General features: G+C 38.4%; 1 protein-coding gene across 21 annotated transcripts in view; it reads left to right on the forward strand.

Moving 5' to 3' along the window:
* Positions 1–19,005, forward strand: part of madd (MAP-kinase activating death domain) — a 64,788-nt gene that overhangs the window by 19,044 nt on the left and 26,739 nt on the right. For 11 of the 21 annotated variants that reach the window (XM_082161091.1, XM_082161088.1, XM_082161089.1 and 8 more), the window contains exons 3-16: positions 891–1,168; positions 1,338–1,671; positions 7,295–7,604; positions 9,687–9,818; positions 9,903–10,016; positions 10,134–10,214; positions 13,563–13,619; positions 15,042–15,214; positions 16,262–16,497; positions 16,663–16,822; positions 17,417–17,520; positions 17,661–17,857; positions 17,946–18,199; positions 18,294–18,433. In XM_082161091.1, coding sequence (XP_082017217.1) covers positions 891–1,168; positions 1,338–1,671; positions 7,295–7,604; positions 9,687–9,818; positions 9,903–10,016; positions 10,134–10,214; positions 13,563–13,619; positions 15,042–15,214; positions 16,262–16,497; positions 16,663–16,822; positions 17,417–17,520; positions 17,661–17,857; positions 17,946–18,199; positions 18,294–18,433 — 2,570 coding nt within the window. The remainder of the gene's footprint in view (positions 1–890; positions 1,169–1,337; positions 1,672–7,294; positions 7,605–9,686; positions 9,819–9,902; positions 10,017–10,133; positions 10,215–13,562; positions 13,620–15,041; positions 15,215–16,261; positions 16,498–16,662; positions 16,823–17,416; positions 17,521–17,660; positions 17,858–17,945; positions 18,200–18,293; positions 18,434–19,005) is intronic. The other 10 variants (XM_082161095.1, XM_082161096.1, XM_082161097.1 and 7 more) reach the window with 2 other exon arrangements.

The following is a 19,005-nucleotide window of genomic DNA, read 5'->3' on the forward strand; positions in this document are numbered from 1 at the left end:
AATTTTCAGCATCATTACTTCAGTCCTCAGTGTCACATGATCCTTCAGAAATCATTCTGCGGATTTGATGTTTAAGAAACATTTCTTATTATTATCAATGAAAACGTTTGTACTGCTTAGTGTGTTTGTGGAAACCATGATACATTTGTTTTTTCAGGATTCTTTTATAATTAGTTCAAAAGAACACAGGTTTTAAATGGAAATCTTTTGTAATAATTAAAAAGTCTTTACTGTCACCTTTGATCAATTCAAAGGCACACTATGCAGTTTCTGTTTTTCTCAAACAGCGACCCCTAGAGTCGCTGTGTAGTACTTGAATTTAATGTTACTGTCTTAAATACCACTCATGCAGAGCCGTCTCTGTACTTTTACGTCTGCGCTTCGTTTTCTTCGTCGACTCTGCCATGATTCACGTCTGAAATGTGTGCTAGTGCCTTCCATAGAGGCTGCTTCATGTTGTTGATGTATGTGACGTCGTGCCGTAAAGCAAGTCGTGATTCTCGCGAGATTTGTCGGGTCGCCACCTCTCAAACTTTCATTCCTGGTTTTGCCAGCGGTGACCCCCACCTCCACCCCAACCTCCCCTCCCCTCCCCGCTTTCATATCGGGATGATTCGCCCTACTACGAGTTTTTTCATCATTGAAATGATTTCCAAGCTGTTATATTAAGGTACAAATCTTGCATAGTGTGCCTTTAATGCATCCTTGCTAAATGAATTAATTTCTTTCCAAAAAACTAAACAAAACAAATCTTACTGACCCCAAACATTTAGATGGCAGTGTAATGCAATTGTACAAAGTGCATAAAAGAACAAGCACTGGGGCTGAGAGAAGCCAGAGATCTGTCTTCCTGTCTCTCACTTCAGTTTTTTTTACCTTTTCCTAATCAGGCAACCCAGCAGCGATAGTGTGGCACAAACACCTCAGCTGCTGAGGCGCTATCCGCTGGAGGACCACAATGACTTTCCTCTGCCCCCTGACGTCGTCTTCTTCTGCCAGCCTGAGGGCTGCCTGAGCATCCGTCAGCGCCGGGTCAGCCTCCGCGACGACACTTCTTTTGTCTTCGCTCTCACCGACAAAGACTCGGGCATCACCCGCTATGGAATCTGCCTCAACTTTTACCGCTCTTTCCAGAAGGGCCACCACCGCCCACGAGCTGAAGGAAAAGGTCAGAGGTTATAGCAGTTATATGAGGTGTAACCATTTTATCATCCTAATTCAACTGATTAGTGTCCTGGTTTTGGAATCTAACCATTTGTAACCCATCTTGAACATCACATATGGCTGTAAGGGTGCAGTCACTAAATAATTTGTCCTTAATATTTGACTTTGTACAGGAGAAAGGGCCCCTCATACAGACTCTGCAGTGGAGGCCACAGAGAAATCTGACCCCTCTTCATTGACACTTCCAGGGGAATCTACAGTGCCCCCTGCAGGAGATGGGGTTTTGCCGCCAGGCGAGCCGGGCAGCGCCGGAAAGTCTCCACGAGCCAAACGCAGTGGCCGACTGGCACCACAGAACCGGAACAGCACGTTAATGTCTCTGTGTATTATTAGCCACTACCCTTTCTTTTCTACGTTCAGAGAGTGTCTGTACATCCTCAAACGCATGGTGGACTGCTGTAGCCAGCGGCTCAACCAGAGACCCGGTGCTGCCAAGTCTACACAGCGGTGAGAACAGCCTTCTTTGTTCTTTTCTGTGGATTATGTAGTTATGTAACTTTACCCTGAGATTCAGCAAGATAATACTTAAGCACAGAAACGACGCCTAATAACCGCAATGTTTTGCAATATCTTACTGTAGATGTGTGAGTGGCAAATACTGTGGTTCTGCCAGAAGATGCTATCTCTGCCTCACAACATAACAACTGGCAACATTCTGCCTCTCTGTCTACAAATCCTGTTACTATCTGCATGCATTCCATTTTGATTTACTCTTTTTGAGTTCACACAAAAAATTTAATTCTAGTGATGAAATGAAATCTGAAATATAGGTTGAAATCTGAAACACTTTATCAGTTTTGTTACTGTTTTAATATTAGTAAATTACATGATTACACTAACTTACCTCATTTGATTTTACAGTATCATATATGCTTAAAAAAATTCTAATGGAAAATAAAACATTTTCTCTCAAAACTCACTTTGGCACTTTTTCAAATCCGTCTAATTGTGATACATGAGAGAACCCATTAAGGTTTCTTCTTGTTCTTATATCTTGGTATTGCACTTTAACCTACAAAGAACTTGTCTCATGTCTCATAATTGAGCAACATGAATATGAGTAGACATTGAAAGAATTTTTGGGGGTATATTACCTCTCTAAATGCGTTATGCTGGGAATGCCATAAGGGCTCTACGTTGTTAGATCCTGTATAGTGTATCACTAGCGGAAGGAGGTATGACAGCACTTATGACTCAGAGAGAGGGACAAGTGAGAGGAAACGAGTATGAAGATGAGTGTTGGTGTGACGGGCTGGGATCATGTGAGGGAGAGAGGGGCTGCTTTTTTCCTCCTGAAGGGTTGTGCAATGTGCAAGCAGCCTTGTAGCGTTATTCTCCACACAGGAGTGGTTTTAACAAGATCTCATTCACATATCACAGTGGTAACGGTAACTAAATCCTTGAACGTCTATTGGTAAACAATCTGCACGATAGCACTCTGCTGCAGATCAATAAGCATTGAGTGGAAGGATTTTTATCTCTGTGATTTCCTCAGCAAAGTCTATTCTTGCGTAACCTAGCAACCACATCCACCATGAGCCACAGTCGCGCTCGCAGGCCTCAATTTGTTTGCAGTTGAATTGTCCTGCCAAACCCCTTTTATTAGCTTGCAAGTGTGGAGAATAATTTAACCAGTACAGCAGCCTGTGTTGAGTGTTCAGCTGTAGTGAAGTAGTTCATATATTCCATTTTTATCTTTTTCTTGCTCATTCAGTTGAATTTTGATCATCTGCACTTCAAATTGAAATGTTTATTAAGCATTCAGGGTTTTAAGTTAAAAAAAATAATAAAAAAAAATAAAAAAAATTATGAATGGTGATGAGATGAAGACTCCAGTCATATGAGAAGTTGTTTTATTATACAGTGGGTCGAGTCACGTAATCTTGAAAATGTCAAGATCACGTGACTCGCTTGTTTCAGAAACCCTCAGTTATAGGACACTTTTGCTTGCGGAATGAATTATTCATGGCTGACTGGAAATGGAGTATTTCTACAATGGCATCTGTGACTTTAGCTTTTGCCTGATGCTACATTTACATTGCTAAGTGTTAGTCCATAGTTAGTTGTAGTTTGTGTTTGTCAGTAATCATACTATAAAGACTCATTCACACACAGGACAATAACTATAAAGTTTTAATAATCATTCTAATTATATCAGAATCGGGGAGTCCACACCACAGCTGTAATAATATTGACACCCAACATTATTGGACATTATCATTATAGTTGTGGCCTAGTGTGAATGGGCCATAAAATGAATCGGGTGCACCAATAACCATCTTCACTATTTTTGTGGTTTTCCTTTGATGGAGTCTTAAAAGTAATGATACAGAATCAGATTCCTCCAGTGTTTAAGGTTGTGACGCACCAAGCTGACGGTCGGCCAATGTAGGGCCGTCAATGAGCGTCTGTCAGGGCTAGTTTTTGCAGTGTGTTCCATAGCGAGAGAGTCAGTGCATGAGAATAAAAGTGAAAGTAATGAAAGCAACCAAAGAAGTCATCTTACGTCATCTTACCTGAGCATTCCAATATGCAAATACTTTCATATCAACATTAGCTGCCTGGAATGAAGAAAGTGTTCAACATGATTTATGTTCAAAATGCTAAGCAAGCACTGCTTTGTTTACGGTTTGTATAGGCCTAGCTGCAGTCCTAGTTTAAGTTTCCGTTTTTAAATGACAAATATAGAGAGCTGCTGATAATACAGTTATTACTTACAGGCAGAACGTACGTGCTGGTTGGCAGGAGTCTTTGCGGTGTGCTCAAGTAGCCTACAGCTTTTTGTCCCAGACACAGCAGACGCGAGGCGACAACACAGGCTTTCGTCGCCGCTAGTTCTTTGCTGTCGGCTTTGTGTGTCACAGCCTTTAGACTCATCTCAGTCATGAAAACAGACGTAAAACATTAATCAGTTTGTTTATAAAAATGAATCAAACTTAAAGCTGTTGGAAATATCAGCGCATAATCGTGCTTGACAATCGTAAACAGCCGACAGTTTGGCTAATGGACTATATTACTTGGTGAAAGCTTAGTTTATTCTTGCGTTGTGCCTAAGTAGGCCTACACCCTCATTTATTGTTTTAATCAGAGTGCCTACCTACTTGGCAGTCTCAAACATGGCCTTATGTCACATTGCAGTGAAAATTTCAAATAGAAATGACTCAGACCCCATCAAGAGTTTTCTGTGTGTATATGTGCCACTATAGTGACTTTGCAGTGAGTGTATTATCATGTTCTCTCAGTACTGCAGTGACCTTGGCTTTACCCACATTTGTAGCCTTTCAGTATGCACGACTCAACCTTGTAATGACAAAACACACCATGCGTCATACTGTTCTCAACTGGGCTACTCTGTGTGAGAATAGCCATATGCCAGTCCAATTGCCTAATCAACAAACCAGAAATCAGTTTTCACTTTATCAGCAGACTTAAACCACTAAAACAACTCAGTTTCACTGTTGTTGTTCTCTATTAATGAAACACAGGAAATCTGCGCTTATGGAAATCCAGGAAGTATAAGGGGAATTTTAAAATTGTAATGTCCAGGCCTGGAAAAGTCCAGATTTCATATATGAATAATCTGAAAATACACAACTGTTCAAAATTTTAGTCAGTAAGAACTTTTATTTAGCAAGGACACATTAGATTTATCAAAAGAGCCAGTAAATACTAAATGCTTATCTTTTGAACTATTCATCAAAGAATCCTGAAAAAATGCTTCTTGGTTTCTACAAAAATATTAAGCAGCACAATGGTTTTCAGCATTAAGAATAATACGAAATGTTACTTGAGCATCAAATCAGCATATTAGAATGATTTTTGAAGGATCTTTTTTTTTTTAAATAAGAAAATTCACAATTTGCCATCACAGGAAGAAATTACACAATATTCAATTCAATTCATATTTATTTGTAGTGCCTTTCACAATACATATCGTTTCAAAGCAGCTTTACAGAAAATAGCAGCTTTACAGAATATACGTTGTCCACATTACAATTTAGAGTGATCTGTTATCAGAGGTAACTGTCTAATATTACTGTTTTACTCTACATATTTTTAATCAAACAAATGCAGCCTTGTTAATAAGCATAAGAGACATTTCAAAAACATTAAAAAAAAAATCTTACTGGCCCCCAGACTTGTAAATGGTAGTGTATGTTTTTATTTATGGCCAGTTCTAAAATACTTAATTGGGTAGATAGGCTAGTTGCTTTTTTTTTCTTGCTTTTTTTTGGAATCTGTATAAATTTTTTTTTTTTTGTTGTTGTTGTTACTTATCTAGTAATTGGAATGACAGTAAAATTATGTAACTTCATTAGACAAAAGGTGCAGGTGCAATAAGTATTTTGCATATTAGGATATTACATTAGCGTCATATTTCAGTACAGAACTGTGGTTGGCTAGAGAGTCAATATTTATTTGCATTCAGTCCCTAAACAGGCCTGTCTTAATATGCAACAGTTTAACTATATGCAGCTACACCACAGATTAATAAAGACGTCTCAGTGGTTTTGACACCGCAAATTGACAGTGGAGGGGAAAAAGATAACGACGGGTAGAGTGAGAGAACAGAACATGTTAAGAGCTAGAGAGAGTGTGTGGAGCTGGTGGAGACAGGCTGTGTGACAGATTGAGGCCACTGACTGTTCTCAGAGAGCAGCTGTGAGAAGTGGGAGTTCTCAGATGAACCAATTATGACTTACTGCAGTACCTCCACTCAGCCCACACAACCATAGTCTGGCCTGTCTGGATCTTTAAAAGAAGACACTGTGTTATGTAGGGATAAATGATGGACCAGAAAAGCCTTGGCAAACTAAAACCAGTATTTTAGGCAAAAAGAAAATCATATTTGCTGATCTCCAATGATAATTGCAAGTTACTCTTAATGCAGTTGTTCTCAACCTTTTTGACTTGAAGGCTCCCCGTTTTCCAACGCAATATTTAAGATGTAAAATGACTTGTTTACATCTTGCTTTTATGTTTGTTTTGGCATTTAGATTAGAGTTAGATTATTTTAATATAGTAATAATTATACATTTAAATACTTTTAATCGTGTGGCCCCCTTGGAAGTTTGATGAGGCCCTCTATTGATACATGCTGACATTATTCAAACCCCTCTTTGCCTGGGGGCGTTTCTTAACTTTTGGAGGTCACTGTACGCATTTTAATAAATCTGGATTGGACATGGTCAGCAATAATTCTTGGGTGCCATTGCAATGATGCTCAGTTGGTATTAAAGAAATAGTTCACCCACAAATAAAAAATTAAGTCATTCTTTTCAGACATGCAGAAACATGCATAGGATTTGGAATTTTATTAGTTGAAAAATGTGACCGTAGTTGTTGGTTTGTTGGACACGAGACTATATTTGTGCTGCAGTTTACTTTGACTTACCCAGGAAAAGCCATAAGTGCACCATTTTGAATAATCAATCTTGACACAAAACAAAAAACCTATAAAAACCCAAGTAATTATCCATATACTTTCTTTTCTGTGGTGAATGTATCTCTTTGTAACAACAGCAAGCGAGTTTGCGCATTCACGTCATCAACTTTTTCATCTGAATGTCATCTGGAAACCGAGTTCCAGTCTGTAGATACTCACCTCAGAGAAGAAAGCATACTTTTTTTTGTTTTTCTGGGCATCATGGTTTGTGTAGTTAACATACACTTTGTATGTTATAGTGTTATCTAGTGCTTGTAGAGCTTTTGAACTTTTGAACTTTGTGCCTGATCACTGTGGTATCATCATTTTACTTAAAGTGATTAGGCTAGTAGTTTAATCCTGAACCGTAGATGCCAGCTGCCACTGTTTTTGTGCTATTTTTGTCCTCTCTAGAATAGACCACTGAATCAAGACAATGCCTTAATGTACTGGACAGTTTGAAAACCAATTAATGAACAACAATTAACAATTAAAAGTTAAAAAATTCCAGCAATGAAATAGAAACGTGCAGCAATATGAACAAAGGGGAGGAGAGCTTGTCATACTTATTCTTGGTTGTACTTTTGAACCCGAGCCCTGAACCTTATAGAAAAATGTAAATATATGTGTATTTCTTTCCCCCAGGGACACAATGTGGCGTGTGTTCACAGGCGCTCTGTCCGTTGAGGAAAAGGAGAAGGGCAGTCAGGTGCTACAGGACCTGAGGGAGATCGAGTCATGGGTATATCGGCTCCTGCATTCCCCAGTGCCTGTCGCCGGTCAGCGACGTGTTGACGTGGAAGTGCTGCCCCATGAGCTGCAGCCTGGACTGACCTTTGCCCTTCCAGACCCGTCCCGCTTCAGCATTGTAGACTTCCCTCTCCACCTGCCCCTGGAGCTGCTGGGAGTCGATGCTTGTCTGCTGGTCCTGGCCTGCATTCTGCTGGAACACAAGGTATGGATGGCCAGAGGAACACAACTTAACTCTATCAGATGGCATAGGCCCATAGATTACCATATTATTTGTGTACTATTTTCATGGTGCTATAAGATACATCAAAGAACATGGTACCTCCATGGTAAAAATCCAGAAATACCATGGTACTTAACGCATGCACCATATAGCAGTACCTTATCAGTTACTGGCCGATCATGTTAGTTAGTTTTATTTAATATTTCAGCATCAGTCGATGTTGGATATTTAATTGTTTATGCTCATTTTTTTACATTTAGATTACCTTTGCACTAGTAATTTAATAACACTTAAATATAAGAAATTTATATTCATATTATTATGTAATATTATTATACTACTCAAAATGAATTTTCAATTTATCTAGACATAATAATATTTTATTTAATAAAATTGTATATAAAATTCTAATATTGACCATTTATATTATATCTTATCTTATCATAGCATGAAAATGATTATCAGCCAGATCCTAATATATTCCAGTGGTTCCCAAACTGCTGGGGTATGTGTATCCCTAGCGGTATGTGAGGTACGGGAACAAAATGCTGAGCTTTGCCATTCATTTAATTCTACCCCCACCTTAAAATAACATTAAAACCGAGCATGTATTTCTAACAGGCAAAATGCCGTAAAAGGTCAAATACATGAAATCCAATCAAATTACCTAATCTTTTGCTGTCAAAACTGACTGCATCCACACAAGCAGTGCGCATATGATGAAGAGTACGCTGCCTTAGCAAACCGCACTACATTACTGCCATTCTCGACAATGCACCTTTGTATAAATAGGGTTTTAGCACTTACTAGCATAAGAAAGAAATATAGACACAGGCTGTGCATAGAGATAAATTTAAGACTCAAACTATCTTCAATGCAAAAACATACCTTGTGTGAGTTCTTGTTTTTAATGTTGATAGTATATTATATGAGCAGAATGCAATTTTTTTTTCTGAATATCCACATGATTGCAAATGTAACATTGATTTTATACAGCAGTTCGACAAACAGAAGGGTAATATTAAGTTATGTACATTTTAAGCAGTCAGTATTGTTTGCTCTATTTTGCAACAAAATAATAGTTCCAACGAAAGCCACAGCAGAACTGAAGCAAACAGCTGTGTTTCATGAAACAGTGGCTTTGAACGAATAGTGAGAGTCAATGGTTCATTGACCCATTTATAAATACAGCCACTTGCTTCGTTACTGAATGAATGAATGACTCTATGATGACTCGCTCATCAAGACAGTGACTTAAGCCACCTACTGGTGGTTTAAGTTTAATATTTAAAAGTATCACTTTGTTTTTACCATCATTGCATATCTCTCTATTATTTTTTTATTTAAAACATTCTTTATTTTATAAGGGTAGTTGTAAAGGTAACAATGCACTGGAAAATTTATTTAAAGGTGTAGTAAGCGTATTTTGAAAAACGCTGTTGAAAGTGGATCGGACCGAGCACCTCAACACACTTGGATGGGGGTACGCAGAAGGATGTTAAATGCCTCAGGGGGTACACGCAAGTTTGGGAACCACTGATCTATACAATACTGGCATATATATAATTAATATAAATTCATTTGTAGCAGTTGAAATGTATTTTCATTCATTTTATTTTAATACAAAATGAGTATGATTAACGACTTTGATCACAGTATTGAACTGAATTTTCATAGTGCATTGCTATTTTAAACTCGTATAGGAGTAGTGTAATTCAGCATTTTCTTCTGAGCTTGTTGTATTTTTGGCACTTAATGTCTCACAAATATCCTTTAAGTTTTGTGTTTAATATGATAGTCGATCATGCATAGTGAGAGGTACTGATGTAGATTTTTTGAAATCTTTTATGCTGTATTTACCAAGAGTATTGGACAGGCTGACACTTGAGAGCAACAACATTTATAAAATACAGCTTTTTGAAATATACAGTATTGCTGTGTCATTGATTAGGTCAATGGTTGTCTGTAGATCTGCTGTTTCATGCGGATCTTGTCTTCATTTTGTCTATGTGGGTCACACTGATATTGACAAGGGGACTTCCTCTCACCCTCTGCTGTCTATAGGTGGTACTGCAGTCCCGAGATTATAATGCCCTCTCAATGAGCGTCATGGCATTTGTTGCAATGATTTACCCCCTTGAGTACATGTTTCCTGTCATTCCACTGTTACCCACCTGCATGGCCTCCGCAGAACAGGTAACATGACATATTTTTTGTGCAGTTGGTGTATAAACAATGAAGCTCTCTTTATATCTGTCAAACACATCTCTTTTTTTCTAGCTCCTGCTAGCACCCACTCCATATGTCATTGGTGTGCCTGCCAGTTTCTTCCTGTACAAGACTGATTTTAAGATGCCTGATGACGTTTGGTTAGTGGACCTGGACTGCAACAAGGTATATTGACTGTATTTACACGATCTGGAACTACCCAGACGGGGGTTTGTGGATTCTAACATGTTGTAAATTGTGTATAAGCGGTCTTATGTGGGTTGTATATCTTTATCCCTGCAGGTCATTGCTCCAAGCAATGCTGAATTGCTCCCTCCCCTTCCTGAACCCGAGGCCTCTGAGCTGAAGAAACACTTAAAGCAGGTAAATGAACCAGATGTTCTCATCTCTCTAAAGCCAAGTTCACACTACAGGATTTTAAGCCCGATTTAAGCCCGATTTGCAAATCGTTGAGCTCGCCGACAGGTCGGGGTGTTATCGCGTGCAAATCGCGGGGGATTAGCGGGCGATGAACGCTCGCCAATCTGTTAGTATGAAAGAGCCAACAACGCATCAAAGACGCTCGCAGACGCCTCGCAGACGCGTCGGCGAGCCCAGAAAAATATCTAGCATGCTAGATATCCAGAGCTGTCGGCCGACTCGATAGCCTGTGGTGTCACGTGTCGCGACGAGCAACAGCCAATGATCAGCTTGTTATGACATTACAAAAGCCTTTTGTATTTGTAACCATCGTTGCCAAACCACAACAGGCAGCTGCTTTTTCATTATAATGTTTTACTCACTTCCAACTGCCCGTGCGTGCTTATCCATCCTTTCACGCATATTCTTTTTTTTTTTTTCGGGGTTCTAAACAGATCATGTGCAAACAATATATACATGTATATGTATGTATGTATATATATTAGGGGTGTGCCGGTTTCAGAATTGGTGTGACGGTTATGACGTGAGTCAAATGACAAAACTCATTATCCGCACCAACGTTTTTTGACCAAATTTCAAAGCCGCACCCGCCCGCCATCCGCTGATTGTTTTGCGGTCTATGGGCGATGCAATGCTCTGCTGATGCGAGCCGCAAGAAAGCCCTTGTCTGTTCAAGAAAGGATGCAGCAAAGATATTTAATGCTAATGTATGAGGCATAGGCCTACGCTGAGTTTCATTCATTTACGATGAGATGCGCTATAGTTCACAATGCAATGCAAGTGAACGCGACGCACCAGCGCCCGCATGTCACGGTTATTATTATTATTATTTGCGTTTTATTTATTAAATACATGCAATTGGTTGATGAAACATTTATTAAAATTAAGATACAATTTGTACAAAACGAAATTCGCTTTAAAGAAATGCTTTCTACAAAGCAAAACTTAATGAAGTGGTAAAAATCATGTCTGACGATTTACAAAACAAAACTTCATTAAGTGGTAAAAACCCAATATATTGCGCATCTTATGATCCTATCTTTTATTACAATAGTTTTTTTAGCTAAAATGTAATACACATCATATACACTGTAGCCTATATGTTTCTTTTATCAAACATGTTTAGGGCCAGTCAAGGGGTAATTAAACTGCACGATCAGTTATCGGTAATGCTAGGCTACGTTGTTTATTATTGCAAATGTTTATTGCTAATGTTTATTATTGCAAATGTTTTTCATTTGTTTAATAAATCTCATAATGATGGCACATCACTATATCATAGCTTTTATTTCTATCTCAGATGATTGGCGGTCGGTCAAGGGGTACTTGGCAAAGAATCAAATACAGTTGGAAACGATGTAGACCAATAATAACACAGACTGTCAACAATTGTTTTTAATTAGTATTTAAACATTCTCTATGATAAAAAATATTTGTAAATATTTTAATAATCTTAATAATTTTAAGTTTGGGCGGTTATAGAGTTCTAATGACGGTGCTCAACTATAACCCCTAATATATATATTTTTCTATATTATAATTTTTTTAATAATTTTATATATAATTATTTTTTTTTTTAACCGCCAATTTTGTCCCGCCATCCATTTTCAAATAGACAATGCGCCATTGGAATGCACCATTTCCCATTCCACTTCTTGCGCATGTTTTCGTGACAAAATGTGGTTTTGGGACCGGATAGAGTCGTTGGGTGACAGAGTTGTTGTCAGCTCATGTAGTGTGTAACCCCCCTGTTGCAGAAGATTTACGTAGTGTCACGTAGTGTGAACACAACAACGACTTCAAGACTCCAGAGCAACTCATGTAGTCTGAACAGCACAGCAATCTGCCGACGTTTAAAGTTGTGTAGTGTGAACTAGGCTTAAGGAGCCCTACCATTAACTGTGAATCTGAAGTGAACACTAACTAGATTCTAGAAGCAATGCATAGTAATTATACTGTCATCTAGCAGCTGCTGTAAACATGAGTAATTATAATAGTGCAATTAAACCAAAGAGAAGGCTGACAATGCACAGATATTTTTAAACTATCATTTGAAGCCAAATGCAGACAATTAGACATTTTCTGATGTTCCTAAAGTTTGTTTACCAATTCATCTTTTAGTTGATCACTTATGTATTTTAATGACTGTATATTCTCCCCCTTTTTTGTTCCAGCTCTTGGAGGTAATAAGTTTTGAGTTTCCCCATCTATAGACTCGATAATGGTTCTAGTTCTCTCGCTTAACCCTTTGCAATCCCACATAGACCCTTATCTAGAGCTTCTGACCTGATTCTGGGCACCTCTGAGCTTAATCAAACCCTATTAACATTTCACTGTTTTATCATCGATCATTGTGAGACACTGACAAACTCCTTCCTCATGTCTCTTTAATAGAGACTCATTTAATTTGACCACAATCTGTTGTCTTTGTGTTTGTTAGTCTGCAGCAGAATTTCTCAGCCAAATTGATTTACCATTTTGTTTCATCTTGCATCAAACATAATTATCATGCTGTCATTGTAATGTCTCAAGCCAAAATAGTCAATACGCAGAATCATCAGTTGCGTCTCACAGATCGTGAGTCATGACTCTTCATTCGCCATTATGAATCACCATTAATCAGGTCCTCATTTTCAGATCATGATGGTTTTAAAACCTTTTTTTTTCAGTGGTTTAGAGACGTACAGTAGTGCCCTGTCATGGAGAAAAAAAGGAGACACACAGTGGTTCATGAACTCCAATATGGAAATTTATATTTTTCTTGTCACTGTTATTCAGAGCTATTTCTCACTCAATCGAGCTTCAGATTTTAGGGACATTTTTATGTAACATCCTTAACATCAACATGAAATCAAAATTAACTCTGTTCACTTGGAGTTCGGGTGACATCACCAAAAAGAGTATCCTGTTTTGCTTTTTGTTCATTGAAAATCCTGTTTCACTCCAAAAAAAAAAAAAACTTCATCACATAAATGAAGTAAAATAGGTTGAGAATGCCATTTTATCTTGACTAGCACCTACCAAATATGATTTAAGTTTTGTACACATTCTCCATTGACAAGTTTGTTTGAGATCTGCTTCCCTTTCCACTTCATAACCCACTGGTTTTCTGTGTACACTCATACTGTCCAGTTAATGGTGTGTTTTGTCTTCAATTTTTCTCTATTTGTCTCTGTGTTTTATCTCCTTCCTTGAATTGTCTCCGCTCACCTTTGGTCACATGATTTCCTAAACTTTCTCAGTGACAGGTAGTCATGTGACATTGCCTCCATGTTTTCTTGTGTCCTTCAGTGTCTGGTAAGGTTGACTGTGATCACCCAAAAGCAGATCTTCGCCTCCGATTCCAAGGTTCACAAATCTTTGCATTTTGAATGTGCACGGAAAAATAACTCCTGTGTCTCCCCCTGTCATCAACAGTCGTAGACCTATACGCATACACTCTTCAGTAACCTTAACAAATATTGAAGCCATACAGATACTTCTTTATTCCACACCCTTTGAATAAACACACTCAGAAACTCACACACTTGTGACTGTGTTTGCCTCCATAGCCTCTAACTCTCTGCACTCTTCCTCCACTTTTCTCTGTGTGATGAAGGTCTGATACAGAAGCCCCCGTTTCTCATAGCACTATGTTTGGCTTGAGCATGTTCCAATGCAACTTCTCACTTACATTATGCTCATTAACCCAAAGCAAAAAATCTTTGTAAGTAGCAGGAGCAGATGATGCGATTGGTTTGGTCAAAAGGCGTGGCAAACGCAGGGTCTGATGGAATGCCAGCTGAGAGGCATTGAGTGAGCAATGGCAGAATTCCCAGAGTGCTTTGTTAATGGCTCTATGTGATGACCGCACCCTTCCCTCTAACATTTTGACTATTTGATTACATTTTTTATGCAGCACAGTCGTTTCAGGCAATTGCTTTCTCTCTCATCCCTCTGTAACATTTTCAGAACTTTAAAGGATAAGTTCACCCAAAAATGAAAGTTCTGTCATCAGTTACTCACTCTCATGTCATTGCAAACATAAAAGACTTTCATCCATATTCAAAACCCAAATAAAGAAATTTTGAATGAAATATGAGAGAATTCTGCCCCTGCATTAATTCCACCAAAACATTGATGCTTCAGTTTCATAAAGACGTTGGAAAAGTAATCCATATGAATATTCAGAAGAGACACGATCGCTTTATATAATGAAAAGATTTCATTTAGGCTTTTACTCACATATAAACATTGATCGATGCACATACATAGAGCACACCAAATATGGTAAACCAAAGCTCAAATGTGCTTATTTGAGGTGTGAGAACCAATGAGGTTTTTTCTTGTGTGTCATGCAAGCACATTTGAGCTTCTGTAAGAACCAGTGAGGTTTGTTTTTATGTTTCAAGCACCATATTTGATGTGCTCTATGTACTGTATGTGTGTTTATCAGTGTATATATGTAAATAACAGCCTAAATTAAATAGATATTAAAAGATACTGGGTTTGGAAGTGTGTAAATAATGACAGAATTTTCATTTTTGGGTGAACTATCCCTTTAATCTAATTTTGTATAATCTTATTTAAATAAAAACATTGACTTTGGTTTCACCTTTGCCATTCAGAAGATAATAAATGAAGGCCTGCAATGTGAGGCATGATTGCCTGAGGCGATAGTGCTCTTACTTCAATCTTCCCTGTCAGGATTCATTGTTAAATTAATCTCTCCTGTATCCATATTCCTCCTCCACCTCTCTCTCTTGCTCTGTCATCAATTCCACCATACAGGCTCTGGCTAGCATGAGTCTGAACACACAGCCTATACTGAATCTGGAGAAGTTTCAGGATGGACAGGAGATGTCTTTGTTGCCCCCTGGTCGTGACAAAGCCTCCCCCTCCTCCACTGAGTTCAACCCGCTCATCTACGGCAATGATGTAGACTCAGTTGATGTTGCCACAAGGTATGAATTATTGTATAGCCTACTCTATCTAACGGGATGGGATTGACCGGCGTTTCTATGTTAATACTGTGTAATTTTAGTGCCATTTGAGGTACCAAATGGATCTAGAAAAAAAAAAATTTCCTAACATATGAAGGTTCATATTCACTAAGTGCTTGTATGCTTGAATTTAAATTATGATTTATCAATAGCTTTCGTGCTAAAATGTATCCTGAATTTATGTAAAATGTTCAAACAACTGAAAGCACACATGCGCAAAATCATATACCCTTGGTGGCCTTATAAACATGTTAAGATGGAATTCTTTGAGGACAGCACACTTGGCATTGCTTGAGGATCTTGCTGCGTGTCCTGTCAGGCAAGAGCGTGTTTGTGCGGAAACTCCTTAAATGGAAGTGATTTGGCCACATTTTATGTAAATGACTAAACGTAGGCATGCTGTCCCTCATTTAGAGTACTCCAAATTCATTAACATTACAATGATGCTTTGAACAAATTTATATTCAATTGCATGCGTTGTGAATCAGATTTTTTTGGAGAGAACTTCTCCTGTGTGTATTATACAGATAATCAATGCAGTTATTAGTGAATAAAACCTATTGTTTTTGTTGCATACAATACATTTAAAGGGATACTCCACCGAAAAATGAAAATTCTGTCATCATATACTCACCGACCGTCGTGTTGTTTCAAAACTGTATGAATTTCTTTCTTCTGCTGAACAGAAAGGAAGATATTTAGAAGAATGTCAGTAACCAGACAGTTTTAGATACCATTGACTTCCATAGTATATTTTTTTCCTACTATGGAAGTCAATGGTATCTAAAACTGTCTGGTTACTGACATTCTTCTAAATATCTTCCTTTCTGTTCAGCAGAAGAAAGAAATTCATACAGTTTTGAAACAACACGACGGTCGGTGAGTATATGATGACAGAATTTTCATTTTTCGGTGGAGTATCCCTTTAAAACAAGCCCAAAAAAATGTATCATCAAATATTTGTTCGGTTCTGCCCCATAATGTACATGATTTTGATCTTGCCATTAGGGTGGCGATGGTGAGATTCTTCAACTCTCCAAATGTGCTACAAGGGTTCCAGATGCACACACGTACTCTGCGCCTTTTCCCCCGTCCTGTGGTGGCGTTCCAGGCCACGTCTTTCCTAGCCTCTCGCCCGCGGCGGAGTGGATTCACCGAAAAGCTCTCCCACACCCAAGCGGTGGAGTACTATGGAGAGTGGGCTCTCAACCCCACCAACCTGGCTTTCCAAAGGATTCATAACAGTAAGAGACATAAATCTACCTGATCCTTCATCCTGAAACTGCCTTTTCTTTGACCTCCAGATTTGACTGTCACACTTTGCCCCTGCATGTACAGTTTCACTGTAAAGACTGTCCATTATGTGTCTGCCACTATGTGTGTAGTCAGTATTACTGTGTGTATTTCAGATGTGTACGACCCTTCTCTAATAGGCGATAAGCCTAAGTGGTACGCCCATCAGTTACAGCCAGTATTCTACCGTGTGTACGATGGAAACTCTCGTCTGGCAGAGGCATTGAGTGGACCCCTGCAGGATGAGACCAATGATTCAGACCCAACAGATGACAGGTTGAAAACACCAAATACACACTTATACTTGTCTATTAGTTTTTGTGAACATGCAGCTTTATACACCATTCAAAAGTTTGGGGTTAGAATGTTTGAATTTGTGGAAAGGAATACTTTTATTCAGCAAGGGTGTATTTAAATTGATCAAAAATAACAGTACAGACTATAGTAATGAAGTTCTTTTGAACTTTTTATTCATCCAAAAAATCATAAACAATTTTCCCCCCCAAAAACTTTTTTCAACATTGATAATAATAATAAGAGTTACTTGAGCAGCAAATCAGCGTATTGGAATGATTTTTGAGAGATGTGACACTGAAGACTGAAATTCTTTTCTTCCATCACAGGAATTACATTTTAAAATGGAAAATTGGTATTTTAATTTATAATAATTATACACAATATTACTGTTTTTACTATATTTTTGATCAAATAAATGCAGCTGATCATAAGAGACCTCTATCAAAACATTAAAAAATCTTACCAAACCCAAACTTTACGGTAATGTATATTTACATAAATGGATTTTTGTGTTCAAAATGTTTTTGACTTTTTTTATTTGATTTATTTGTTATTGTTTACTATTTATTTCAGTGGTAGTGACAGTGAAGCATATGATGACTCCAGCTCTTCCTACTCATCTCTTGGAGATTTTGTGAACGAGATGATCAAAGGGGACATACAGGGGGACACACCAAGTTAGCTTCTCCATTATTAGTCTCTTTCCTAACCATAGACTCTTTATCTTACCTTATTTATCACTTTATATAGCTAAATCTTGATTTAACTCAGAACTGTTGAGAAGTTCTTCCTCATAATTGTTCTATTTGCTCTTTAGATGTTGACCCCCTGACCCATGCTGCACTGGGAGATGCAAATGAGGTAGAGATCCATGACGTCCAGGAGTTTAAGGGGGAGAGTGGTGAACCAGAGCCAGAGGGTCCCCTAGAGGCAGCGGACAGCCAGCCGCTGCGGTCCAGTTCCAGCACCACGGCCAGTTCCAGTCCCAGTACAGTCATACAGGGAGTCAACCATGTCAGTGCTTAAACTACATGTGTTATCTGAATCTAGCGCAAAGCCTCATATGGTGTGATTCCTAAAGTGTGTGTGTTTCTTTGTGCAGGAGCAGAAGGAACCTGTTGATGTAGAGGTGACAACAAGTGTGCCCATCCAGAACTCTGTCCCAGGATTGGGTGCTCCACCTTTTACAAGACCGACCCTTGATCCGGTGCCTGTTGACCCAGGCAATAAGAAGCGCGAGTATGATAATCCCTATTTTGAACCCCAGTACGGCTTCCCTACAGAAGAAGATGCAGAAGCAGATGAGCAGGAGGAGAGTTACACACCACGATTCAATCAGAATCTTAATGGCAACAAGTATGTATTCGTTAATAGTCCTACACAAACACACAGAATTGATATCTCAGTTGCACAGACCAGCACTTAAAATCCTAAATTGTGTGTGTGTTAGGCCATCACGTCCATTGAGACCCAGCAGTCTGAAGCTTCCGGGTGAATCTGACGGGGAGGGAGATTCCAGAAATAGCTCTCCGAACTCCACCATCTCCAACAATAGTAATGATGGCTTCGGGGGACTCATGTCCTTCGCCAGTGAGTGGCCAGCTTAACATCACCTCTATTCATTCCTTAGTAGCTCATGCTCCCATTGCAAAATTGGACATAAAAATACTTAAAACGCAAATGAACATAAATGTTTTTTGAAGATATTTGCTTGAATTTCTGACTTGACTTTTGTCTTAAAAGAAGAACTTAAACAAACGTTAAAATTATTGAGAAATGTGTGAAGGTTACATGGCATCCTACTGTTCAAAAGCGTGGTATCTACGATTTTTTTCATATAAAAGAAATGTATACTTTTATTCTGTATTTTATGACATGATAAGTGAAGGGTCATGTGACACAAACTGGAGTAATGGCTGCTGAAAATTCAGCTTTGTCATCATAGGACTAAATTACATTTAAAAATATTCAAATAGAAAACGGGTATTTTACATTGTATTAATATACTGTATACAAATAAATGCAGATTTGATTAGTTTATGAGCCTTCTTTCATAAACATGAAAACATCTTACTGATCCCAAACCTTTGAACAGTAATGAAAATTTATATTTATAACAAAGAGTATCTTCAGTAACATATTGGCTTTTACTGGAGACTAAC

This window comes from Leuciscus leuciscus (genome assembly GCF_965113295.1).
Source record: "Leuciscus leuciscus genome assembly, chromosome: 2".
Taxonomy (NCBI): domain Eukaryota; kingdom Metazoa; phylum Chordata; class Actinopteri; order Cypriniformes; family Leuciscidae; genus Leuciscus; species Leuciscus leuciscus.